Source organism: Mobula birostris, chromosome 30, assembly GCF_030028105.1.
Source record: "Mobula birostris isolate sMobBir1 chromosome 30, sMobBir1.hap1, whole genome shotgun sequence".
Lineage (NCBI taxonomy): Eukaryota > Metazoa > Chordata > Chondrichthyes > Myliobatiformes > Myliobatidae > Mobula > Mobula birostris.
The window spans coordinates 6766296-6793279 of NC_092399.1; the positions used below are offsets into that span (position 1 = coordinate 6766296).

The 26984-nt window shown below is 41.1% G+C and overlaps 1 protein-coding gene across 1 annotated transcript in view; it reads left to right on the plus strand.

Moving 5' to 3' along the window:
* LOC140190464 (cation channel sperm-associated protein 4-like) overlaps positions 1-26720 on the plus strand; it is a 61298-nt gene extending 34578 nt beyond the window's left edge. The window contains exons 6-11 of the mRNA XM_072247078.1: positions 2635-2764; positions 9303-9436; positions 14303-14483; positions 20396-20607; positions 23612-23774; positions 25957-26720. Coding sequence (XP_072103179.1) covers positions 2635-2764; positions 9303-9436; positions 14303-14483; positions 20396-20607; positions 23612-23774; positions 25957-26055 — 919 coding nt within the window. The 3' untranslated portion in view covers positions 26056-26720. The remainder of the gene's footprint in view (positions 1-2634; positions 2765-9302; positions 9437-14302; positions 14484-20395; positions 20608-23611; positions 23775-25956) is intronic.
* The last annotated feature ends 264 nt before the right edge of the window (positions 26721-26984 follow it).

Genomic DNA, 26984 nt, shown 5'->3' on the forward strand with positions numbered 1-26984 from the left:
ATGACGGCATGAACTTTAAATTTTGGTAATTGCTCCCTTCTCCCCCTTTTTACCCCCTTCACCCCTGATAAGACTGACCCCCATTACCCTATCTCTTTTCCCTCTCCCACCCTCTCCATCTGCCCATCACCCACAAATTCATCCCACTGATTCTGCTTCCTCCTCTTTACTCCACGTTCCACTGTCCTAACAGATTTCATCTTCTTTAGCCCTTTCATCTCTGACCTCCCAGCTTCTTCCATTATACCCACTCTCCTGCCTTCTCATTAGCCCAACGTTGCTCTCAGCTGGATCCAGCATGCACCTGCTAGTTCTTGCACCGCACCTCGACCCCAACCCATCTTCTTGTTGGCTCTGTACCTCCAATGCAGACAGAGTGCCTCAATCAAAAATGTCCCAGATCGGAGAGTGAGGAACAAGCCAACGTTTGGCCGATGGAAGCACCAGGCCAATTTGAAAAGGTCGGGGTGTCAGGGTCAGTGTTCAGTTCACTGTTTGACGTGGTTTACTGGTCTCTGTACCGACCTGAGGCTGTGGCCTGCAACTAACAGGCTTCTGGACCGGCTGCAGTGATGATTGGCTTTGTGGCCGTGAGCTCACCTTCGTGAACTTTACTCTTTATTGTTTGCACAATTTGTTCTTCTGTTGCTGCACATTGGGTGTTCAGCAGTATTTTTAATGGGTTCTATTAGGTTTCTTTGTTTGTGACAGTGTAAGGAGACGGATCTCAGGATTGAATATTATTCTAAGATGGTGCCAGTGAACCACAACAACAATAGGCAAGAAAGACCACCAGGTTCAGGAACAATTATTACCCCTCAGCCATTAAGCTCTTGAACCAAAGGGGATAACTTCTCTTGTCCCATCACTGAACTATTTCCACAATATATGGACTCCCTTTTAAGGATTCTTTATCTCATGTCCTCTATATTTATCACCTATTTATTTATTATTATTATTTTTTCTTTTGGTATTTGCACAGTTTGTTGTCTTCTGCTTTCTGGCTGAACGCCCTAATTGGATGGTCTTTCATTGATTATATTATGGTTATTATTCTGTTGTGGATTTATTGAATATGCCTGCAAGATAACAAATCTCGGAGTTGTATATGGTGACATATTTGTACTTTGATTATAAATTTACTTTGAACTTTGAGTATACATACTTTGATAATAAATATACTTTGAACTTTGGTTGTCCTATATAGATGCTAACTTCCTCCACCTCCTTTGTGTGTTTTTCTTGAGTTCCTGCAGCTATTTGTTTTTAGCTTAACAAAATATTTGTCACTTACACAAGTTTAATTGTTAGTTAAAATGTATGAAGACAGGATTGTCACACATTAATCATTGTCAGCTATTTTGATTAAAGTACTGTATTCATTAATTAAATTAATTTGCACCATCCAGAATTAAATTACTATTTTCTTTGATGGGAATAAAGTTTTGAAAAAATACTGGACTACCTTTTAAGGAAGAAAATGCTGCTTTTTTATTGGTTATTTTCTCCACATGAACAGAAGGACGTTAATTATTTTCAGCATATCCAATGTATATATTATGCTGAACTGAAAGTGAAATATTGGTAGCTTTATTGCTATTTGCTTTAGAAAATCGTAGTTGTCAAATGACCAGGAAGGTAGTTCACTAGCAAGACTATTTTATTTTTGAATTTGTGTTGGCTGCCGTGGAGACTTATGACTGTGGCTGAAAACAGCTCCAGTGCCATATTCAAGTTTGATGATGACACACCACTGTCACAGGCCGAGTCAAAGGTGCTGATGAAAGTAGGGAAGTTGAAAATCTGGTTAGTAGTGCCATCACAACAACCTCTCACTCAATGCCAACAAGATCAAGGAGCTGGAAACCAGGGGTCCGTGAGCAAGTTCTTATTGGGGGATCAGAGGCAGAGAACATTAGTAACTTCAAATTCCTAGGTGTTATCATTTGGGAGTTGCTGTCCCGGGCCCAGCATGTAAGGGTAATTATGAAGAAAGCACGGCAGCACATTGGGAGTTTGCAGAAAAGTTTGAAAAGAATCTCAGGGTTGTATGTGGTGACATATATTTACTCTGATAATAAATGTTTATTTTGTACTTTGAGATTTGGCATGACATCTAAAACTTTGGCAAGCTCCCATAGATGTCCAGTGGAGAGTATATTGACTGGCTGCTTCACAGCCTGGTATAGAAACACCAATGCCATCATCTTGTTCTCTTCTCACTGCTGCCATCAAGAAGAAGGTACAAGATCCTCAGGACTCACACAGCAGGCTCGGGAACAGTTATTACCCCCTCAACCATCAGGCTCGTGAACCAAAGGGGATAACTTCACTCAACTTCACTTCATCATTGAAATGTTCCCACAGCCAATGGACTCACCTTCGAGGACTCTTCATCTTGTGTTCTTGATATTTATTGTTTTGTTTTTCTTTTTTTCTTTTTGTATTTGTGAAGTTTGCTGTCTTCTGCACTCTGGTTGAATGCCCTAATTGGGTGGGGCTTTCATTGATTCTGTTATGGTTATAATTCTGTAGATTTATTGAGTATGCCCACAATAAAATGAATTTCAGGATTGTACATGATGACATATATGTATTTTGATAATAAAATGTGCTTTGAACTTTGAACTTCAGAGTGCTGAGGGCACTGAGAATCGTAAGGAATCTGGCTGCTATCCAGGGCCTGGCCATTATAGTGCAGGTGATTTTCCGGTCAATTTCCGACATGGCCAACGTTATGTTCCTGCTCATCCTGATCATATTGGTGAGTACAAGTAAGTAATGATTGTTTCTGTACTGATGCTACTCGAATCATAAATTGCCCATGGTTTCTCCTGGTGTTCATTAGATGTATGAGAATTGAACAATGTTGGAGGTGGTCAGCAGGGCAGGAAACATCTCAGGCTGAGTTAACATCTCAGGTCCCTGAACTTCCATTCAAAACTAGGAAGATTAAGGATAAGGGATATTTTAAGATGGAATGGAAAATGAGTGGCAGGTGGGGCGAGGAGCAAATCACGAGGGACCAATTTTCAAGTCATGGTTGACTATGAAGAAAAACTTTCCAGGTACTTTGGAAATTGCATGACTCCTCCAGTTCAGCTTGCCTGCCACATTTCAGGATGCCGCTACTCCAACAGATTAATAATGAGACATAAGTACCTTTGCCTCCTCACTTGCCTTTTAATCATGCACACTTAAGTCTTTGCGATTTACCACAATTTAAGGAACAGGAGAGCACAACTCATACCCGAGGAACTCAGAACATCAGTAGGAATCAAGGGAGGAAAAGAAACAAGGATGATGATGTTCCAACAAAGCTGCAGGAACAGCAGCATCAGGCATAACAGGTGCCATCAAAAGCAGGTGGTATCAGGTGCTGTTGAAAAGCTGACCTCTGACTATTCTTTACAGTATATCAAATGGTCCATAAATTTTCATTATAGCACTCCTGGTTTCCACAGCAGCCATGTGCATCTGTCAGTACGAGACAAAGTCATAACTTTAATAATCACTCCTAAACATTCTGATCTCTGAAGTGTCCATGGCAGATCAGTTCCTCTTTAACTCATTTGTACCACACAATCAGAAGCTGCTAAAACCCAGCATTAACACAACCACAGTTGTCTACAAGCTGGAGCAGAAGTATTCATGTGCACTGAACCATTGTTCAACATACATAAGAGATATAAGTGCATACTCAGATCTTTCATTTCAAGATCAGAATTGTTCAGTGATTCAAAGTGTCTTTCTAAACTACCTTCTACAAATGTACAATAAATCATGTCAGTTTGATGCATGAAACCTGCACCTAAGCAGTGGATGTTTTACTATAAGTTAACGAAGATTCCAATAAAATATGAAAGCATTTAAGGCAGGAGGGCTCAAAAAATCTGTTTGATCTATTAGTGTCCTGAGGCAAGTGATGAAAAACAGGATGCATCATGAATTTATGAAATCTTTATCAGACTTGGTACTCATTTCTAACCATTACAGCACATGGTCTGTGATTGACTTGCTAATTGAACAATATCGATATTGATTTATTCTGCGTGGGTTAATTCACCAGGATTCTAAAAAAATATTCCTTCCATCTGAAAGCTGTTTTTTGGACAGCTGCAGGTAGAATGCTGACAAGGCTACAAAGTGGAATAATGTGGGAGGAAGAATATCGTAACTTTATTTTCACAGTGACAAAATTGAATACACGCTATTTCAGTAGCTGGCAGATCTGGAGTGCATGGATGAGTTAAATGGCAAATTTCAGATATCCAAGGACTTTAAAACTGGATGAAGATATAAGAAAAAGTCATCAGCCAACCAATCAATATTAGTATCATTCTCTCTCCATTAAATGTTTTCTGCTATGTAGTGACTTGGGCAGATGGATACCTGACGATCATGCTAGTGCCACACAAGGACGACAGAAGGACGACTGATGCAACTTCAGTACATTCCTTAATCTACACACATGCAGTCAAGGCAACTCAATTAGCTATCAATATCCATCAAGGTTCCTGAGTTGAGGTTTGTTTTATTTATTTATTTACTTACTTACTTACTTACTTATTTAGATACTGTCCGGCCCTGTAACCATCGATTAAACTCCAGCCTAATCATATCACAATTTACAACAACCAATTAACCTACCAACTGGTACATCCTTAGACTGTGAGAGGAAACCGAAGCACCCGGAGGAACCCACACAGCCACGGGGAGATTGTACAAGCTCCTCACAGACAGCGGTGGGAATTGAACCCGGGTCGCTGGTACTGTAAAGTGTTGTGCTAACCACTGCTCTACCGTGCCACCCTATCATGAGTTCTAAGAATTATATTAATTCCCTTACAAGTGATCACTCAATATACAGAGTGCATATTACTCCCTTCAAAAAGCTGGAATATACCTTTGATTATTACATTGGGAACTATTATTGGATCCTTATCACTTAAGTAGTTAAACAGAAAGATTTCAGCACACACGTACTGTATGTATATTTTGAACCAAGAAAATATATTACAATACATGGCTGTTTTGGGGTACATGCTGATGCTTCTGCATATTGCATGCCTCGTAATCCAAATATATCCCACTCTACCAATCCCTTTTGTTGTACTTGCTGCCATTGCCAAGCTAATGGAAAGCTACTCCCTTTTCCTGAGTATAGACAATGGACGCCCACTATTAACTTTTGCCTTGGAGGGACTGACATCTGACTACTTGGTGAGTGGATGCTGGTAGTCAGATGTGGATGCCTGAGTGGATACAGTTCAGGTGACTAATGAGGATCTTGCTTGTGTATCAGAGATAAAGATGAAAAGATCCCCTGAAGGTAAAACATTTCCACACACACACACTACATTGATACTGGGATTCTCACAAGACCAGGCATACATCTATTCTTTGGGCAGCATCTTTCTGATCTCTTGATAGCAGTATTCCTGGACAGTGGCAAGCTGAGTTTGATTAAATCAGCTTGTTTCCACAGGGAGTCAGACTTTGAATGAGCTTTTCCTTTGCCCTTGAGAAAGATGGAGCCTGATCCAATAATCCCCACAATGTAGAAGTGTCAGCAGTTGCTGATACAGATGTGCATATTATCTTCAGAATGGATGTATTGGTCTGTTAGCTCTGTGTGACTTTCTGTGCAAGGTTGGAAACTCACTGCATATAATCATTCTGGGTATCCTTTCTGACTGACTGGACAACATGCCAATGTTTTCACTGCACATCTGTACTGTCATTCTCCCTAAAGTTTGCCCTAAGTAGACTGGAATAGAGGGTTGAGGTTATAATTAGATCAGTAATGATCTTTTTGAATGATGGAGTCAGTTTGAGGGGGATGAACGGCCGACTTCTGTTCTGAATTTGTGTGGAGTTTCCTTGTCCTGGTCCTATTTGAATTCTCCAGAAAAATACTAATGTATTGATTCTTCCTCATGCAACACATGCCTGCCCCCCACCCAGATTCTCCCTCACAGTGCCAGTGTCAGAGCTGGTGTTTGCAGGATAGTGATACAGGATGATTTTTCTCCATGTTCTCTGCTTTGCTGTCTCCGCCTTTATTTTTGGTGGTTGAAGTCTTTCTGTTAAGCAACAACAGGTGGACACAAAAGCATGGAAATGATAATACTGTTTGCATTGACCTTTTAATGGAATATAACCAACATACACTGCAGGTGTTTAAAGACCAAATGATCATTTCAATATGGGAAGAAGAGGTGAGATAATATATGATACTTATCATAATTTCTCTGGTAATTTTTTAAAATTGCGTCATCTTTTGTCAGCAACACTGGAGGAACTCAGCAGATCAGACAGCATCTGTGCAGTTCCTCCAGCATTTTGTGTGTGTTGCTTCAGATTTCCCGCATCTCCAGCAAAGTTCCCTCTAATTTTTTTTTATAGTTGCGTGGACCAACCATTGCTCTGAGCATCAAGTTTTTACACAGCTCTTTAATAAAACATATATAAAAGAAAATTCCAGCTGCAAGGCGACAAAGGCTGTGTGTGAGGGAGCATTTCAGTTACTGCGCGGCTGCACACCAGTACAGCTTAGAGGGGACAGTGAGTCTTTCTGTTGTATCCTCTTTGTCAACTATTTTTGTCACAGATGAGCCAAAAACACTAAGAAGTTCCATGTCTTCAGTGTAACCAATTGTAAGGTGTCTACTAAGTTATAAAGAGAATTGGTGTTGGAGAGGACTGAAGAGAGGATCAAAGTTGACATAGAATGATACCAGTTTCGGAAATTGGAGGACCAGTAACTGAGAATCTGCGCTGGAGAATGGAAGTTGGAGATCTGATGTCTATGAGTTTAAGAGTCCAGGGCCAAGGCCTGGGGTTGGAAGCCTATATGTGTGAGAGGGTGGGAGAGTGGGAAAGGAGCTTGTTTTGCTGTTGTCATGTTTTGTTGTATTGTTGTTGCTGCTGCTGCTTGTGCTGTCCTGTCCTGTATTATGTGTTGTGTTGAACATTGTGGGCATGCCGTGTTGGCAACAAAATTGTTCAACAACAACTGCAGGCTGCCCCCAGTATATCCATGTTGATTGTTAATACAAATGACTCATTTCACTGAACAGCAATGTGCAAAAGTCTTAGGAATCTGTATATAGCTCGGGTGCTTAAGACTTTTGCACAGTGCTGCATATTTTGATGTACGTGTGATAAATAAATCTGAGTTTGATGCACCTTTATAGCTTTTAAGACTTAAATTTGAATTCATTAACTTAAATTAATTAGTATCTTACGTTTCCAGTATTTTTTTCTCTCACTTTGTCTCCTGGTATCTTGGTGATATTTGCCAGTACTGTTTAGAGCAACTCCAGTTGAGCCTTACTATCCTCGTGTGTATCATTCAATCTTTCCTGGTCTGCACCCTATCGTAGCCCTTTTCTTCTGTTCTTTCTGCAGTTTCATTCATAACGACTTCCAGATCTGCTGTCTGGCTATCAGCATTAAATCTACAAATCTATTAGGAGATTGTTAAATGCTGAGAAAGTGATTCTACTCATGGAAGAGTTCAGAAACTGAGGGCATAGTCGAGCCTGTACACCTATGACAGAGATGAGGAAGAATTTCTCTTCTGAAGGACATAAACCTTTAGATTCCTTGCCACAGAGAGCTGTGAGGACACTGCCGCTTGAACTGTCATTCAAGGCTAGGATAAATAGATGCCTGATCAGTAAGAGAATCAGGGATAATGGGGAAATGTCAGAAAAAAAGGATCTGAAGAATGTTGGATCAGACCTGATTCTACTGAATGGTAGAGCAAGATCAAGGGGCTGAATGGCCTATTCCTGTTCTGTTTATTTATGGTTATAACACCATAGACCGTGAGACATAGGAGCAGAATTAGGCCATTTGACCTATCAAGTCTGCTCCACCATTCCTCATGGCTGATTTATTATCCCTATCAACCCCATTCTCCTGCTTTGTCCCCATAACCTTTGATGCCCTGACTAATCAAGAACCTATCAACCTCCACTTTAAATGTACTCAGTGATTTGGCCTCCACAGCTGCCAATAGCAATAATTCCAAAGATTTACCACCCTTTAGCGAAAGGAATTCCTCCTCATCTGTTTCAAATGGATGTTCTTCAATTCTGAGGCTGTGACCTCTGGGTTCTAGACTCGCCCACTATAGGACATAGCCTCTCCACATCCATTCTATCTAGGCCTTTCAATATTAGAAAGGTTTTAATGAGATCCACACCTCACCTTGGTCTTTTAAACTACAGGGACTACATGTCCAGGGCCATCAAATGCTCCTCATATGTTAATTCTTTTATTTCTGGAATCGTTCTTGTGAACCTCCTCTAGACCCTCTCCAATGCCAGAACATCCTTTCTGAAATAAAAAAGGCCAAAAACTGCTCATAATACTCAAAGTGCAGTCTGACCAATGCCTTATAAAGCCTCAGCATTACGTTCTTGCTTTTATATTCTAGTACTCGCAAAATGAATGCTAACATTGCATTTGCTTTCCTTACCACCAACTCCACCTGCAGTTAATCTTTAGGGAATCCTGCACAAGGTCTCCCAAGTCCCTTTGTACCTCTGATTTCTGAATTTTCTCCCTGTTTAAAACATAGTCTACACCTTTATATCTTCTGGCAAAGTGCATGACCATACACTTTCCTACACTATATTCCATCGGCCAGCTCTTCGCCCATTCTCCCAATCTAAGTCCTTCTGCAGACTCTCTGCTTCCTCAACACTACTTGCCCCTCCACCTGTCTTCCTATCATCTTCAAACTTGACCACAAAACCATCAATTCTGACATCCAAATTGTTGACATGTAATGTGAAAATACCAACTCCTGTGGAGCAGCACTAATCACCAGCAGCCAACTAGAATAGGTCCCTTTTATTCCCATTCTTCTGCTTTCTACAGATACTGTCTGGTGTTAGGAACTAATACACAGTTTTATAGTACTGCAGCAGTATTGGTTCTGTATTTCATTTAAATACATAATTTGTTACTCAATTAAATGGTTGTATTTTTATACCTTTTTAACTATTTCCATGAAACTTCAGCAAATCGGGGAAGCTGCTTAATTGGGCTAAAATGTACTGGTCCCAATGTGCTATTTAACTGGACTCCTCTGTATTTAAAGAAAAATGCATCAGTGGACAATTAATCCAACCACAGCTGATTTACACACCCGTTCAATGTGCTTGTATTGCAGTGTAAAGTTTGCGGTTATTTCTTTTTTCACTTAGCTTTCTCAATCTAAAGGATGGGTACTTATCCTTCAGTTATCTCATTCAAGCTGCAGAAAATTATGTTTCTTTTTGCAGGTTTTTGCTGTGTTTGGGGTGATCATCTTCGGTGCTCATGTTCCAGATGCATTTGGAAGTTTGGAAAAAGCTATGTATTCATTGTTTGTCTGCGTCACGCTAGATGGATGGGTGCAAATTTATTCAGAGTTCAAGTAAGTCCCATGTTATATCTGACATATTTCTGTACATGTGTTTAATTGTGTGTATAACCTAACTTTAAAAAATTGTTGGCATTCCAGTATAAGGGAATAAAAGAATTGAAAGACTAAAGTTGAGTCTATTGCCATAAGCATAAGTACTTGTATACACAGGTGCACTGAAAAACCTATAGACAGCATTCAGAAAAAATGTATACATTATAGACAATTTTTACAAGAAAACACAATTAGAACAAAAGAAGTTGGTTTTAGTGCCAAATTCTCCAAATGGTAAGAGTGTTGCTAAACTACAGTGGTTAAGGTTTAGCCATTTGGTTCAAGAACTGAGTGTTGAAAGAAAATAGTTAGTCTTGAACCTGGTAGTGTGGGACTTCAGGCTTCTGCACCTCCCCCCGCCCCCCACCCCGGCTTGGTGGTAGCTGTGAAGTATAAATGGATTTTTAAAGAATTATAGAAGCTAGAAATGGGAAATGGAATGAAATAATAACAGAATGCTGGTAACATTCAGCAGGTCTGTGGGAAAAGAAACAGTGAACATCTTGTGTCAGAACTGAGAAAGGGAGAAAAACAAGTTAAAGCTGCAGAGAAGCTGAGAAGTGTGTAGAAAGGACAAAGAGAATAACTGTGAGCCGGTGGTTACGTACTGCTAAGTGGTGATTAGTGGGTTAATAACAGCAGTTGGTGTTAATATTGACAAAGGAGTGAGAGTATTGGGAAATGCAGGGCTATTGGGCATGCACTAAAGGAAAGAGCAAAATTGAAAGAGTATCACAGGTGAATGACTTGCAGTTGCAGTTCAAGCTACCTGAGGTTGTAGAATTCAGTATTGATTTTGGAAGCCTGTAAACATCCTCAGACAAAAGATGAGGTACCATTCCTTAAGCTTGCTTAAGGCCTCTCTGTAACAGTACAGGAGGCTGCATTCAGGACAGCAAAGGAATAGGATAGAGAATTCAAATGTAGATAGGAAGCTCGGGGTCATTTTTGTGGACTGAATGTAACTATTCACTCAGGCTTTGGTTTCTGTGTTGTGGAGGAGAGCACATTATGAACACTAAATACAGAACACTAGATTGGAAGAAGTGCAAGTGAATCACTGCCCTACCTGGGGCTGTTTGGGTCAAAAAATCAAACTTGATGGAGGAGCTCTGGACCGACATACACAAAATGCTAAAGGAACTCAACAGGTCAGTCAACATCTATGGAGGGAAATGGACAGTTAACATTTCAGGTCTTCATCAGGACAGGAAAGAAAGAGGGCTGAGGCCAGTATAAAAGGGTGTAAGCTGGTGCGTGATAGGTGAATCCAGTTAAGGGGAGGGAAGGTAGGTAGGTAGGTGGGAAAGAGTTGGAGAGTTGCGGGAAGAGAATGATGTGAGAAGCTAAGAGGTGCAAGATGGAAGAGGCAAGGGGATGAAGATGGAATATGATAGGAGATGACAGTGGATTATGGAGTAAAGAGAAGAAGATGGGGAACCAGAGGGATGAAGGTGTGGGCGATGGGCAGGTCGTGTGGGGGGGGTGGGAGGATGAAGATATAGGTTAAGGGCCAGAGGGATAAGGGAAAACAAGAGGGGGGGTGTGACAGAGCAGAATGGTTACCAGAAGTTAGAAAAAATTATGTTGATGTCTTCAGGTTGGAAAATAACCAGGATGGAATATGAGGTGTTTTCCTAATCTGTGTGTAGCTTCAGCTTGATAGTAGAGGAGGCCTTTGACAAATATGTCATTGTGGGAATGGAAAGTGGAATTGAAATGGTTGGCCACCAGGAAAGCAGAGAGGGGAGGGGAAGATGTGCCTGGTGCTAGGATGACGTGGAGATGGTAGAAATTGCAAAGAATAGTACGTTAGATGAAGAGCTTGTCAACATCAACAACTTTGCAAACAACATCCACCCCGCTCTCAAATTCATTGGTCCATCTGCAACAGCTTGCTCCATTTTCTTTATCTATCTGTCTCCCTCTCCAGTGTTTAATCTAAGCCTCCTCACACTTGTCAGAATATCCTGCAAGACTAAAGGAAAACTGAATATTAGTGTATTGTCAGAAGGTAGCAATCAGAGCTGAAGAACATAAGAAGTAGGTGTAAGTTTAGGCTTTGTCATTCAATGTGTTAATGGCTGACCTTGTCCTTGGCTGTACTCCAATTTCCTGCCCGTAAGCATTTATATTTTGTACGTGTATTTAAGCATATTAGGTGAACTTTTCTGAGAAGAAGTCAGAATCAGGTTTAATATTACCAGCATATGTCATGAAATTTCAAGACTCAAGATTTAAAGTACAGTTATTATTGAAGTATGTATGCAGTACGTAGCTATGAAACGAAGAAAACCATGGAAGCCATTCAACACCCCCCATGCGCAAAAAAAAACAAATCGTGCAAACAGCAACAAGAACATCAAACCCCTTCCCCCCGCCCACTCACACACAAAAGAACAAATTGTGGAAATGGCAACAAGAATATCAAACCACGTACCTCAACCACTCACACAAAAGAACAAATCGCACAAACAGCAAGAAAGAAATTTGTTAAAATTCCTGCTAATCTCAGTATTAATTTGTTTACTGCTGTTCCTAAGATCCTGCCCCTTAATTCTAGACTTCCATAGTAGGGGAAAATACCAAGAATATGATCTTCAAGAGGCATTTACTTTCTGCTCAAGGTGACTTCCTGGCATTCTTGACAATAATCAAATGAGGATATTGTGGTCAGCATCTGAACATCTAGTGACCTGCTCTCTCCTTACCTGAAAATTACTAACAGTCACAAGACTGCAAAACTCCAGAAGAACTTCCAGCTATAATGTGTTTTAATAGATGGTTCTTTTAAGAACTTGATCTTTTGCATAGTTTCATATTGGGTCAGTCCCATAGATACAAAGTATTGTTTTACTAGTAAGTGCTTACATTGCAGTCATTGAAAAACAATATATTGAAATCATAAGCATCCTACTGCAGAGAGTGTGATTGAGATATCAGAGTATAAACAGGCATGTGTTATATGAACAACACACACAAAATGCTGGAGGAACTCAGCAGGCCAGGCAGCATCTATCAAAAAAAGAAAAAGTTCTCTTTCCCCTCCCCCCACCTTTTAAATCTACCCCTCAGCTTTTTTTCCTCAGCCCTGCCAAAGGGTCTCGGCCCAAAACATCAACTGTACTCTTTTCCATAGATGCTGTCTGGCCTACTCAGTTCCTCCAGCATTTTGTGTGTATTGCCCGGATTTCCAGCATCTGCAGATTTTCTCTTGTTTGTGATTATATGAGCAATGCAGTATACCACAAATGAAGGACAAATAAAATTATAGCCCTGTATCTTTTAACCTGCATTATGACAATCGGATAGCATCAGCATTTTCATGACTGGCAAAGCAGCTGTCTTTTCCAGTTTGAGAGGCAGTTTTCTACCAGTGATGCTGTCAAATGTGAGCTGTCCCAACTAAATGGAATACTTTGAGGAAACAACAGCATAGACAAAGGAGAGTCAGTGTATGTTGTTTACTTGGATTTTTAGAAGGCCTTTGACAATGGGCCACACATGAAGCTACTAAACAAGGTAAGAGCTCATAGTATTACAGGAAAGCATTGATAGAAAATTGGCTGACTGACAAGAGGCAAAAAGTGGGAATATGGGGGGTGGTGTCTTTTCTGGTTGGCTGCCAGTGACTAGCGGTAGTGTTCCACAGGGGTCGGCATTGATGCTGCTTCTTTTCAGATTATATGTCAATGATTTGGATGATGGAATTGATGGCTTTGTGGCCAAGTTTGCAGACAATACAAATGTAGTTGGAGGGGCAGGCGGACTTAAAGAAGTAGGGAGTCTGCAGAACATTGACAGATTGGGAGAATGGGCAGAGAAATGACAGATGGAATACACTGTCGAGAAGTATATAGTCATGTATTTTGGCAGAAGAAATAAAGGTGTAGATTGTCTTCTAAATGGGGGAGAAAATTCAAAAATTGGAAGTGCAAAGCACTTGAGAGTCCTGGTGCAAGGTTCCCTAAAGGTTAGCTTGCAGATTGAGTCGGTAGTAAGGAAGTCAAATGCAATGTTAGGATTCATTTCCAGAGGGCTAGGATATAAAAACAAGGATATGATGCTGAAGATTTATAAGGCATTGGTCAGGCCACACTTGGAGTATTGTGAGCAGTTTTGTGCCCGTTAGCTAAGAAGGATGTGCTGGCATTGGACAAAATCCAAAAGAGATTCACAAGAATGATCCTGGATATGAGGAGCATTTGATGGCTTTGGGCAGATAGTCCCTGGAATTTAGAGGGTTGGGAGGGGTGGGTGCTCATTGAAACTTACTGAAAATTGAACGGGCTAGATAGAGTGGACTTTGAGGGGATGCTTCCAGTGGCGGTGGAGTCTAGGACAAGAGGGCACAGTATCAGAATAAAGGGCGTCCCTAAAGAATGGACTTGAGTTGGGATTTCTTTAGCCAGAGGATGGTGAATCTCTGGAATTGATTATCACAGATAAATGTGGAGGCTAAGTCATTGGGTATATTTAGCAGAGGTTAATCGGTTATTAATTCGTGAGGAGTCAAAGATTACAGGGAGAAGGAGGAGAATGGGGTTGAGAAGGATAATAAAGATTTCATAATTGAATGGCAAAGCAGACTCAATGGACCAAATAGTGTAATTTGCTCCTGTGTCTTATTGTGTTAAACAGGACATAAATATACTATAGGGTACATCTTCTCTTATTATATAGCATGTTTTAAAATTGTTAGAAGTCACTGCAGGGTCTTTCCATAGGATTTGCTGATAGAATTGTCAAATCCTGGATGTTTGGCCCTTTCACTTAAAATTATTTTCCAAACCTTAGACATTCACTAAACTCTCTTTCTTCTAGGAAAACTAATGGAGTGATGATGTATTGGGGTGGAGCGTACCTCTTCCTGTTCCTCATTGGAGGATCTTTTATCCTTGCAAACATAATGGTTGCTGCAGTAACTTCAAATCTGGAGCAAGCCATGTTGAAGGAAGAGAAGAAGAGGCACACACTGACTGGTGCGTCCCATCTGACGACCAAGGTATGATGTGAGCAAAATAACAACTTAAGTAACTGTGAAGTAGAATATTCCTTACACCTCCTCCCTCAGTACCATTCAGCACCCCGAACAGCCCTTCCAAGTGAGGTGACACTTCACCTGTGAGTCTGTTGGGATCATCTGTTGTATCTGGTACTCTCGCTGTGGCCTCCTGTATACCAGTGAGACCCGACATAGACTGAAAGACTGGTCACCGAGCACCTTTGCTCCATCCAACACTAAAAGCAGGATCTCCCTATGGCCACCTATTTTAATTCTACTTCCCATTCCCATTCCGACATGTCAGTCTATGGCCTCCTCTACTGTCAGGATGTGGCCACACCCAGGATGGAGGCGCAACACCTTATATTCCATCCAAGTAGCCTCCAACCTGATGGCATGAACATCGATTTCTTGAGCTTCCAGCAATGGCCCACTCTCTCCTCCTCTCCTTCACTATTCCCCATTCTTGTTTCCCTCTCTCACCTATCTCCTTACCTGTCCATCCCCTCCCTCTGGTGTTCCTCCCCTTTCCATGGTTTGCTGTCCTCTGCTATCAGATTCCCCCTTCATCAGCCCTTTATCTCTTTCACTGATCAACTTCCCAGCTCTTTACTTCACCCCTCCCCCTCCCAGTTTCATCTATCATCTGCCACCTTGTACTTCTTACTCCCCTCCATTCACCTTCTTTCTCTGGCTTCCCCACTTCCTTTCCAGTCCTGAAGAAGGTTCTCGGCTTGACACGTCAACTGTTACTCTTTTCCACAGATGCTGCCTGACCTCCTGAGTTCCTCCAGCATTTTGTGTGTGTTGCTGTGGAATTCCAGTATCTGCAGATTTTCTCGTGTTTGTGATCCTTTTAGAGTGCATCACTGGCCCATGTTTAGAGGATAGAAATCTTGTTCCATGAAATTTCTGTGTTAAATGAATCTATTTTGAAGGAACAAGTGAGTAAAAAATGCTCCCTAATTTGGCACTAGGCTGACCAAATTGCTGATGTAAGCAATAGGTTGGCAAGTTTAGGAAGTGCAGAAATGTCTCATTTGCAGTGTACAAGATACTTCAAGACACTTATATATTTGGGAGCCAATAAGTGTTCTTTGCTTTGGTGATCTTAAGGGTTTATTGCAGACATTAAATATATTACAATTCCCCGATGGAATGAGCTGATTTGTTGATACATTGTATTGATAGATACAGATTTATACCACATAACAATAAGAAAGTATTACTTATGAATCCTCTCTTGACCTGGCTACTGGGAGGGAAGTTGGTCTTGACAAAGGCAATACACACAAAATGCTGGAGGAACTCCACAAGTCGGGCAGCATCTGTGGAAAAGAGTTACAGTTGCCATTTCAGGCCGAGAAAAGAAAGGGGGATTGCAGGTGATGGGTGAAACCGAGAGAGGGGAAGGGTTGAAGTAAAGAGCTGGGAGGTTGATTCGTGAAAGGAATAAAGGGCTGGAGAAGGGGGAAGCTGATAGGAGAGGACAGAAGACCATGGGAGAAAGGGAAGGGGAAGGAGCACCAGAGAGAGGACATGGGCAGCTAAGGAGATCAGGTGAAAGAGGGAAACAGGAATGGGGAATGGTGAAGGAGAGAAGGGGAGGCATTATCAGAAGTTCAAGAAATTGATGCTCATGCCATCAGGGTGGAGGCTACTCAGACAGAAGATAAGGCATTGCCCCTCTAACCTGAGTGTTATCTCATCCTGGCAGTAGAGGAGTCTATGAACTAACATATAGAAATGGGAAGTAGAATTAAACTGGGCGACCAGGAGATCCTGCTTTTTGTGTCGGATGGAATGAATGTGCTCGGCAAAGTGATTTACCAATCAATGTTGGGTCTCACCGATGTACAGGAGGCCACAGTAGGAGCATCAGATACAGTAGATGATCCCAACAGGAATCATTGCCTCGCTTGGAAGGACTGTTTGGGGCCCTAAATGGTAATGAGGGAGGGGCGTAGGGGCAGGTGTGATGTGTTTTACTCTGGAAAAGATTGTATTGATTGTAATCCCAAAATTTTAGTTCTAGGTCTCCAGTTTGAAACTTTACAAGCATTATCTTGCTGATGAACACTTCCCAAACAAATAATTTTGGGGGCAGGGTGGTGAAATAAGTGCCAAATAGAATTGAGGTAGGTGTATTTTATAAACAATCACAAGACCATAATTATCATATTAGTGTAAAATGCATCTGAAATCACGCTCCCCTGAATCTTTCTGGCATCCAGTTATGTGATCTTCTCAGGCATGTCCTTATAAAGATGACATATGTCTTTTTTTGCAACAGCTTTCTAAAACCACCGTGATGTGATTTAAGCAGGTTTGTTTTTTGTGTGTTGGAAGAGAGGCTGTGATCATTAGCTTGGCTGCATTCAGAGTTGATTAAGTGGTTCCAATGACCTAATTACTCTAAGTGTTCTGAAAGATCGGGTGTTAACTGCAAAACAGGAAACTGTACACTGTCAGCAACATGCTGCCTCTGATTGGGAACCTGTTATAGAAACTGAAAACATTAGTTAGCAACAAACAGAAAGAAAAAAACTAACTATGAAGGTAAGCTAGCCCATAATATCAAAAAGGATATCAATAGCTTTTTCAGATATATAAAGAGTAAATGAGAAATGGGAGTAAATATTATTACTATTACTACTATGTCGACTCAGGTCTAGGGGGCCAGCATCGAGCACGATGACGGACTCTCCATTTCTCCCTCTCCCTCATCAGTGTGTTCAGTTCATCTACATTAGCCGCGCCTCTCCATTTCTTCCTCTCCCTTATCAGTGTGTTCAGTTCATCTACATTAGTCTTCTAGGAGCATGTTGATCATAGTCTTGGGAGGGCACCCAGGGTTCATCCTCCCATACTTGGGCTGCCATACGATGACTAGGCTGGCAGGTAGCTTGGAGTGGCGTAGACAGTGCCCCGCTACTTGCAGTCTTCTTGCTTCGATTTTAGTGGTGAGCATCGGTAGGTCGTCATAGAGTAAATATTGGCCACTGGAAAATGCCTTTGGATAGGTAGTAACAGAGGACAAAGAAAATGGCGGACTAACACAACAAGCATTTTGCATCAGTCTTCATGGTGGAAGACACAAGCAGTATGCTAGAAATTTGAGTGACAAAGGGCAGAAGTGAGTGTAGTTGCTATTACTAAGAAGAAGGGTCTGGGAAGCTGAAAGGTCCAAAGGTAGATAAGTCACCTAGACCAGATGATCTACAGCCCAGGGTTCTGAAAGAGGTGGTTGAAGAAATTGTTGAGACATCAGTAATGATCTTTCAAGAATCACTAGATTCTAAAATGGTTCCAGAGGACTGGAAAATTGCAAATGTCACTCCACTCTTTAAGAAGGGAGGAAGGCAGGAAAGAGGAAATTATAGACCAGTTAGCCTAACTTCAGTGGTTGGGAAGATGTTGGAGTCATATAATGAATTGGGCCAAAGTTAACATGGTTTCCTTCAGGGGAAATCTTGCCTGACAAAACTATTGGAATTTTTTTGAGGAAATAACAGGTTGGATAGACGAAGGAACATCAGTGGATGTTCTGTACCTTGACAAGGTGCCACCCATGAGGCTGCTTAACAAGGTAATAGCCCTTGCTATTCCAGGATAGATTCTAGCATGGATAGACAATTGGCTGACTGGCAGCAGGCAAAGAGTGGGACTAAAAGGCGCCTTTCCTGGTTGGCTGCCATGTTCCGCAGGGGTCAGTATTGGAACTGTTTCATTTCAAATTATATGTCATTGATTTGGATGATGGAGTTCATGGATTTGTGACCAGGTTTGCAGATGATATGAAGATAGGTGGAAGGGCGGGTAGTATTGAGGAAGCAGAATCGGAGATGCAAGGGAACTGGGGGCCCTTGTGCAGGATTCCCTAAAGGTTAATTTGTAGGTTGAGTCGGTGGTAAAGAAGGCAAATCCAATGTTAACATTCATTTCAAGAGAACTAGAATTTAAGAACAAGGATGTGATGCTGAGGCTTTATAAGACATTGGTCAGACCACATGAAGTATTGTGAGCTCCTTATCAAAGAAAGCTGTGCTGGCATTGAGCAGGGTCCAGAGGAGGTTTACAAGAATGATCCCAGGAATGAAAAGGTTAACAAATAAGGAGCATTTGATGTCTCTAGACCTGTATTCACTTGAATTTAGAAGAACAAAGGGGAATCTCACTGAAACCTATCGAATATTGAAAGGCCTAGATAGAGTGTATATGGAGAGAATGTTTCCTACAGTGGGTAAGTCTAGGACCAGAGGGCACAGCCTCAGTATAGAGGGACATACATTTAGAACAGAGATGAGGAGGAATATCTTTGACCAGAGGGTAGGAAATCGGTAGAGTTCATTGACATAGACGGCTTTGGAGGCCAAGTCATTGGGTATGTATAAAGCTGTTTGATTAGTCAGGGTGTCAAAGGTTTCAAGTAGAAAGCAGGGGAATTGGGGAGAGGGTTAAAAAAATCAGCCATAAAGGAATGGCAAAGCAGAATCGATGGACAAATGGGAGCAGAATTAGGCCATATCTTATGGTCTTGAAGTTTTCTATTTTCTATTTCTCAGCTATCAAATGTGCTTGTCTCATTTTCTTGACTACCAATTATATACAGACACTGGGGGAGAAATACTATGCATCTGTTGCTTAGTAAAGAGGTTCCCAGCTGATCGCAACTTGCTAGTGTATCTGGTGGAAGTAGTGATCAAGATACTGTTGATAGAGAGAATCAGGAAAGTGTTACTTTTATTGGTTTGTAGCAAGAACTTTTGAGTTTAATGAACCAATATTTTTTCTACTGCTTTATTTGTCATTGATGATTTATATTATGTGATATGAAGATATCTCTATTCTCCAATAATTAAAGACTCGACTGGTGTCATTTCCAGTGAGTACGTTTCATTACAAGATCTTTAAGGGTCGACTCTGGTTCACAGGGAACAATGGGTCAGTAAAGGGAATATTTATTTGATGTATACAACAAGAAGTCTACCATCAGGGTTGAAGTAGCTCCCCACCAAAGCCACATGTTCCTCAGAACACTCCAGACCACTGATCTGCTCCCTGCAAACCTCCACATCTTCCACACCATTCTGCTGCTTCCATGCCTTCACCACATGTGCATGCTGCAGGACCACCCTCCTACAGCATGTCTCCCTGATCTCACCTTTACCTTCCCCAACCCAAATATTATTTCTCTCCACTACACCTTACTATATCCAGGCTGATCTTCCACTCCAGCTCTTCGTAAGATTTTCTGATCATACTGGCGAGCCCCTTGTCATTAGAAGAAATCTATACTGCAGTGATCCCAATGTTAATTACCTTAAATCTGTGGTCTCCAGTTACTGATCTGCCTTCTGCTATTATCCTGGTAATATCCAGCATACCTCCCTCTGGGGAAACAGCCATGCACCAGAACTCTCTGCTTTTTATCACTTACTATATTCACACCAAAACTGCCCCTTTCAGCCTGCACGTTGGTAATATAGAATTATATAATTGTATATTGCCAATGGGCACCACAGTAGCTTAGCAGTTAGCATGACACTATTACCGCTCGGGGTGTCGGCGTTCAGATTTCAGTCCCAGCGTCCTCTCTAAAGAGTTTGTACATTCTCCCTGTGGAATGTGTGGGTTTTCCCCAGGTGCTCTTGTTTCCTTACACAGTCCAAATATGTACCAATTAGAAGTTTAATTCGTCATCGTAAAGTGTCCAGTGATTAAGTTAGGGTTAAGTCAGGGGATACTATCTCTAGATAAATAATTATCGGCTGTTGTTATTGTCTATTACTGGTGCAGCAGTGAATGGTTCAGTTGTCAATGTTTAGTGTAAATTTTGTTTCTTAGTTTACTGTTTTATGTCTCTTGATCTATTCCTCTAATTAACCTTCCCCTTAATTCCTTTTTGTCAGTTAAAAGATGACACCATGACTAGCCCAGAGATGGACCTGGTACATATGAAAGATTGTATCAAGCAAATAATCCTAGCTCAAAAACAGCAACCGTTGAAATATAGCTCCCTGGAGAATCTCAGCATCTCCACTTACGAGGAATTTTGCCTGGTGCTGGAAGCCATCCAGAGGAACATTGAGGAATATAAGCGGATTCGTGCCGAACTCAATAGGTGGGGGTCATTGCTGATATTCCCTAATATGCAATAGGAGATATTGTCATTTTGATATTGTTACTCACATCCACACTGTGAATTTTGTCTTTCTTATACCTATTAGCACTCCCCATATCCAAATATGAGTTACTGTTACTCTAAACCATTTACAGTATCACCCCAACCCCTTTACAGACACTGTTAGTTCTCACCACCATTACCTCTTCTTCTCAAACATTCCTTTAAGGTTGAGAATAATTAACATCCACTCCAGTTGTAAGATTCTGATGCAGATAAAGAATCCTAGATGTGATCTGCAGACTCTGCCACAGGTGGGACAGGTTGTTGGTTGGGTCAACATGTGCTGTTCCAATGGTTGTGGCCTCTGCATGTCTACACCATAGCGATTTGGGATATTTTATGCCTGTCCAAATGTTCCCCTTCCAGCTTGAGCAGCCACAGGTAAGGGATTCCCATGAGCTAGCAGGAATAGTTGCACTCTTTCGACAAGACTTTAGAAACAGTCATGAAATTGGTTTTCTATCATCCTGGAAATGCTTTGCTGGTGGAACATGGAGTAGAGTGCTTGTTTAGGAAACATAGTTGCAGGTATTCAGGTAATGCTTCTTGCCTTCTGGAGCTGGTTTGATTATGATTAGAGCTAGATGCTGGATTGGGATCGTTTATGTGTAATAGTTTGCCATCATGCCAGTGGTTTGAATGATTTTGCTGAGTACTTTCATGCTTTGAGGTGTCTGCTGTAGGTTGTCCATATCTCAGGAGCATAAAGGAGGCAGGTTTCCCTACTGTTTTGGTTCTAGGAATAGTGGATTTGTGGTCTTGATAATTCCGCATTATTTTCCTCGCTTAACTGGCAAACTGGAGTTGGTGCAAAGTTAGCCACTAATGCTGGCCTTTACTGAGAGGTGACATCTGTGAATATGGTTATGGATCCACCATAGGTCCTGATTGTTGGGACTGCTTTTGTGTGATGGAGACAGATTGGTGGAGGATTTTTGTCTTTTGAACGTCTAATATAAGGCCCATATGCTTATGTTTCTACAGTAACTTGAATTTAATTTCAAAATTTGTAAAAATTGACTGCATTCAATGATTTATCCACTGAGGTTAAAGTGATCTTGGTTCTGGAATGTAGGTGAAGCAGGCTGAACAGGTTCCCCTCCATACGAGTCATATAGAGCAGAAATGGGCCTTTTGCCCCATCAGGTCCAACAACCACTTTTTTACACTAATCTTGTATTCATTCCATTTTTTATTATCCCCACAATCTCTTCAGCATCTCCCAGATTCTAATACACACCCACACACTAGGAACAATTTATGATGACCATTTAAAACGTCAAATGCACATATCTTTGGGATGTGGGAGGAAACCAGAGCACCTAGAGTAGGGGTTCCCAACTTGAGGTCCACAGACCCCTCAGTCCATGGCATTAAGTAAAGGTTGGAACCACCTTGACTTAGAGGATCAGGCAACACACATCAAAGTTGCTGGTGAACGCAGCAGGCCAGGCAGCATCTCTAGGAAGAGGTACAGTCGACGTTTCAGGCCGAGACCCTTCGTCAGGACTAACTGAAGGAAGAGCTAGTAAGAGATTTGAAAGTGGGAAGGGGAGGGGGAGATCCAAAATGATAGGAGAAGACAGGAGGGGGAGGGATGGAGCCAAGAGCTGGACAGATGATTGGCAAAGGGGATATGAGAGGATCATGGGACAGGAGGCCCAGGGAGAAGGAAAAGGGGAGGGGGTGGGGGGGGATACTTAGTGGTGACTTAGAGGATACCCACATAGTCAGAAGAAAAATGTGGAAACTCCATGTAGAAAGCACCCTGAAGTTTGAAGTTGTCGATTTTGGAAAAGTACTTCCTAAATTATAAAAGCCTAGAGGCAGTAGGTGTCTATGTTGACTTGGAAGTTCATGTAGAGCAGGGGTTCCCAACCTGGGGTCCACAAACCCTTTGATTAATGGTAGGGTTCCAAAGAATAAAATAGGTTGGGAACCCCTGACATGTAGGGACTGTTAACATGGTACAGACACGTAGAGAAGGGGCTGATGTCTTTATGTAGAGATCTGGGGTTTCAGTACGTGAATGTAAAGACTTGTTAAGCCACATTTGGGATGCTGTGTTTAGTTCTGGGTACCACTTCTGAGAAGGAATGTGATGGTCTTGCATGGTGAGCCTTGTGGATGTGTAACACTAATATCATTAAACAAAATATAGTTATTTTCCCAGGAATAAATTAAGATATAGCAGCAGACCAAAAGATATAGCAGCAGAATGAGGCCATTTAGCCCGTCGAGTCTGTTCTGCCATTTCATCATGGTTGATGCAGTTTTGTTCTCAGCCCCAGTCTCCTGCCTTCTACCTGTATCCCTTCAAGACCTGACCAATCAATAACCTATCAACCCCTGGCCTCCTGAGCTGCCTGTGGCAAAGAATTACACAGATTCACCACTCTCTGACTAAAGGATTCATACTCATCTCCATTCTAAAAGGACACCCCTCTATTCTGAGGCTGTGTCTTCTTGTCTTAGACTCCCACCATAGGAAATATTCTCTCCACATCCATTTTATCAAGGCCTTTCACCATCCGATAGGTTTCAATGAGTTCACCACCATTCTTCTGAATTCTTGTGAATACAGACCCAAAGCCATCAAATGCACTTCAATATGACAAGCCATTCAATCCTGAAATCATTTTTGTGAACCTCCTTTGAATCCTTGTCAATTTCAGCACATCCTTTCTAAAGTTGTCTTAGGAAGTGAATTTGAGTGAAGTTGTCTTGATATTAAGGGGGGGGGTTGATAGTTTAATGATGATTATAATGTTAGTGTAAATTATTTACCCCTGCATGTGAGTTAATGTCACTTTCTCCCATCCGTAGTATGAGCTGCCATTGTTGCCGCTCCCCCTTCCAGATTGTGATTGACGTGCTAAACCGGTCAAGCACTGCATTACTTCTGCTGTATTTAATGGGCTATTTTGCTTTGCCTTCTCAGCATTGTGAAAGAGATGCGAGGTATGTTTTCTAATCGTGAGCAGTCGAAGCAATTTTTGCATAACGAGAAGAAGATAATGGAGTTCGTCCAGTTTCTGCTCACCAGTGATATCCCAACATTAAGAAAGAAAGAAATGCTCAGCAACATTCTGGTATTGGGAAAGGTGAAAATCTTAGTCATTATATATCCCCTTTTGGTAGCCTGGCTGACCAAGTGCCTCCGAATCATTATGCTGGAATTGGTATTTAAATATTGGTTCAAGTTCATTTTAGTTATCATTCAGCCATGCATGAATAAAGCCGAATGAAACAATGTTCCTCTAGTTGGTTACTAGAGTAGACCATAAACTAAGTATTCTCTGTTTAATAACCCAAACCCAGCACTGCCAAACCTTGCTGTCACCTGCAAGTTCAAGTCAGGAAATTAACACAATCATCCGCCTCTTGCCAAGATTAATACGGATGTTGTCAAAGTTTTGCGATTTATGGATTAGACTGTGGAACAGGTCACCTTTGGTCTATGATTTTTTTGGATTGTTTTGTTTTCACCCATGCTTTCATGGGAGCAATCTGTTAGGTTTTTTTGTGCAAGGGAGGGAGATTGGGATTTGGGGTTTGATGTTCTTGTTGCTGTTTTTTGTGTGGAGCGATCTGTTAGTTTTTTTGTGCAAGGGAGGGCTTAGGGTTTGGAATTTCTTTTTTTTGGTTTGGAAGGGGGTTGTTTATCTTTGAATGACTTCCATGTTTTTTGTTTCGTGGTCATCTGGAGAAGATGAATCTCAGAGTTGTATACTGCATACATACTTTGAACATAAATTAACCATTGTGTAAAACAGAGCAGTCTTCTTGATTAGCCTAAACTTCACAGGAGTTCTGAAGCTCTAACGTGTAGGATCTTAAGCAATTCACTGCAGCAACTCATTAAGATTTCTTTGGCAGTACCTCCTTCCACCTCTCAAATTCACGTCCAAGCAACTTATCACTCCTGATCTGGATTCATATTGCCATTGCTTCATTATAGTGTGAGAAAATCCTGAAATTCCATACCTAACAGAACCCTGATTGCCCTCCGCTCTCCCATCCCCCCACTCATCTGTGCAGGTCGCTGAGTTCTGAAGTCACAATCTTTTGAGGGAGCTGGTGATAGGAAATAAATTAAGATTTTGCTAGTGTGGAAAAAAATTAAAAAGTGCAATTAAACACTAACAGGCACACCGAGAAGAAAGTTTCTAAGATACTTCCGATAGATTTTTTTTTGCTGGTTATGGCTATTTATATGGCTAAATACAAAGCTATTCAATTGCAGGAGTCTAATAGATTGTTTCTATCACAGACAGAAATTCAGAGTAAATTTTGTTCTGACATTATTAAGGATCCTGAGGCTATTTATGAGTGTCACAAGTTTCCTAATATTCTGGCCATTATCTTTTTGCTGATCAGTCCCAGCGAAATGTGCATCACTGACCATTTAGCTCACTTGTTTGTGAGATCATATTGTGTACTAAATCACTACCCTATTATGCTGCAGATAGGTGAACACAAGTGATTGATTTGGGATGGGATATGAGCTTCAAAGTTTTGGATGAGCTCAGATTTGTAGAAGGTGGCAATAGGGGTGTGAGGCTTTCAGCAATAGATGAACTGAACTCATGTCTGATCTGTAGTGATGTTACTGAAAATGTGTTTACCATCCAAGGACTTGAATAACTTGACCTTCTCCTACCTAGAGTGTTCTCATTTGTACTGTGTGAACTTCAACCTATTATCATAAGGTGTCCAGAATTAATATTCTCCACTCTTCTGATAATCTTCATTAGCCATTAAGCCTCTTCTATCCTAGATATGTAAAATAAGGAGAATCCTTGATATGAGGTTTGGGATAAGATTCCTCTGGTACTAAATGTTATTAAATGGCTTCATGGTTTTCTCTCCTTTGGATGTTCTCCTGGGAGCTAATCAATAGCAACTTCTTCTTAAGTATATCCTTATTCGTTTTTCAAAGGCATTTAGAAATAGAGGAGTAACTTGTATTTATATGGAACCATTCCCATTCTCAGAAATTCTCTGATTGTTTTCAGTAAAAATTAACTATCTTTGGAAGTGGTCCCATCCATACACAGCATGGCCTCATAAAACATAAACTGAGATTTACTGTATGACCATCTTTAGTTCTGGTCTCTGCAGCAGTTTGAACCCAAGATAATCTAACCACTCAGACAGAAGGCTACCATTGTGCTCAGACTGATATCCTAAAATTATGTGTGAACAGCAGGATTGAAATAGTATAATCTCATTAGTAAATGTGTTTCTAATTTAGGTAATCATTATTTCTTTCCTTGTAATCAGACATTCAGAAGGAAGCAAAGCCCCTCGCAAAGCAATTTATACCAAAGAACACAGGAGCTATCTTCCTCAAGGTTGATGAGACATGTACCTGATAACTAGTTGCTTAAAGTCAGACTCATCACACCATCTGCTTCGCAGACACTGCAGCCTCTGGAAGACTTGTCCCTTCAGCGCTGAGGAACTGTTCAATGTCATTCTGAAGTGGTTGCTTCCTGGACAGCCATGAATGTGATCAGTGAAATTGGAGCTGTTCATTAAGCTGGTACTTAGGGGGGCCCTACTTTACCAGAAAGTAGCCATGGACAGTGAGGTGGATCGGAATGCTGCAGCAAGAGTTTTGGAGCCATTTTGTTTCTGACATCTAATTTTAACTCATCGTTATTCCATGCTCCTCTATCAGATTCACCATAAAGATGGCTTCTGACATCAGATTGAAATGGATCCTTGCCAGGAAGCACTGTAATCAGTAGAAAGGGAACTTTCAGGTTAAATGCCACTGATACCGGCATTCAGGCAACTTGACCCATGGTGTGTTTAGTAACCCTCCACCATCATCGCTGTACTATGGCATGACAGCACCAAGCAGCTAATTGTGCCTCTGCTATCAACTGCTGTGACCCTCGTGTAAAGAAATGCACACAATTCATTTAGTGGAAGATGAAAGATAATTTTCAGCTCTGATCATGTGATTGTGCAATTGTACTGCAAGGTAAATCAATTAGATATGAAAGATAAAAGGAGTTTAGAGAAAATACATATTTTCAGTTAAAGGATATATAAAATGTTCATTTTACTACAATGATGGTACACTTAATATGAATAAAATGTTATTAAATATTTGCATATTGCATTGTTTTTAGTGTAGCCCCATTGCCAAATTCAGTTTAACTTGTCCATTAAAAAAACACAATGATATTTGAAAGCAACAATTGCTTATGCTTTGCCGGTCATTGTAAAGCAAACTGTTTAACAATGGATTCTGCTTACTTGGTATAGATCAGGGGTTCCTAGCCTGTGGTCCACAGACC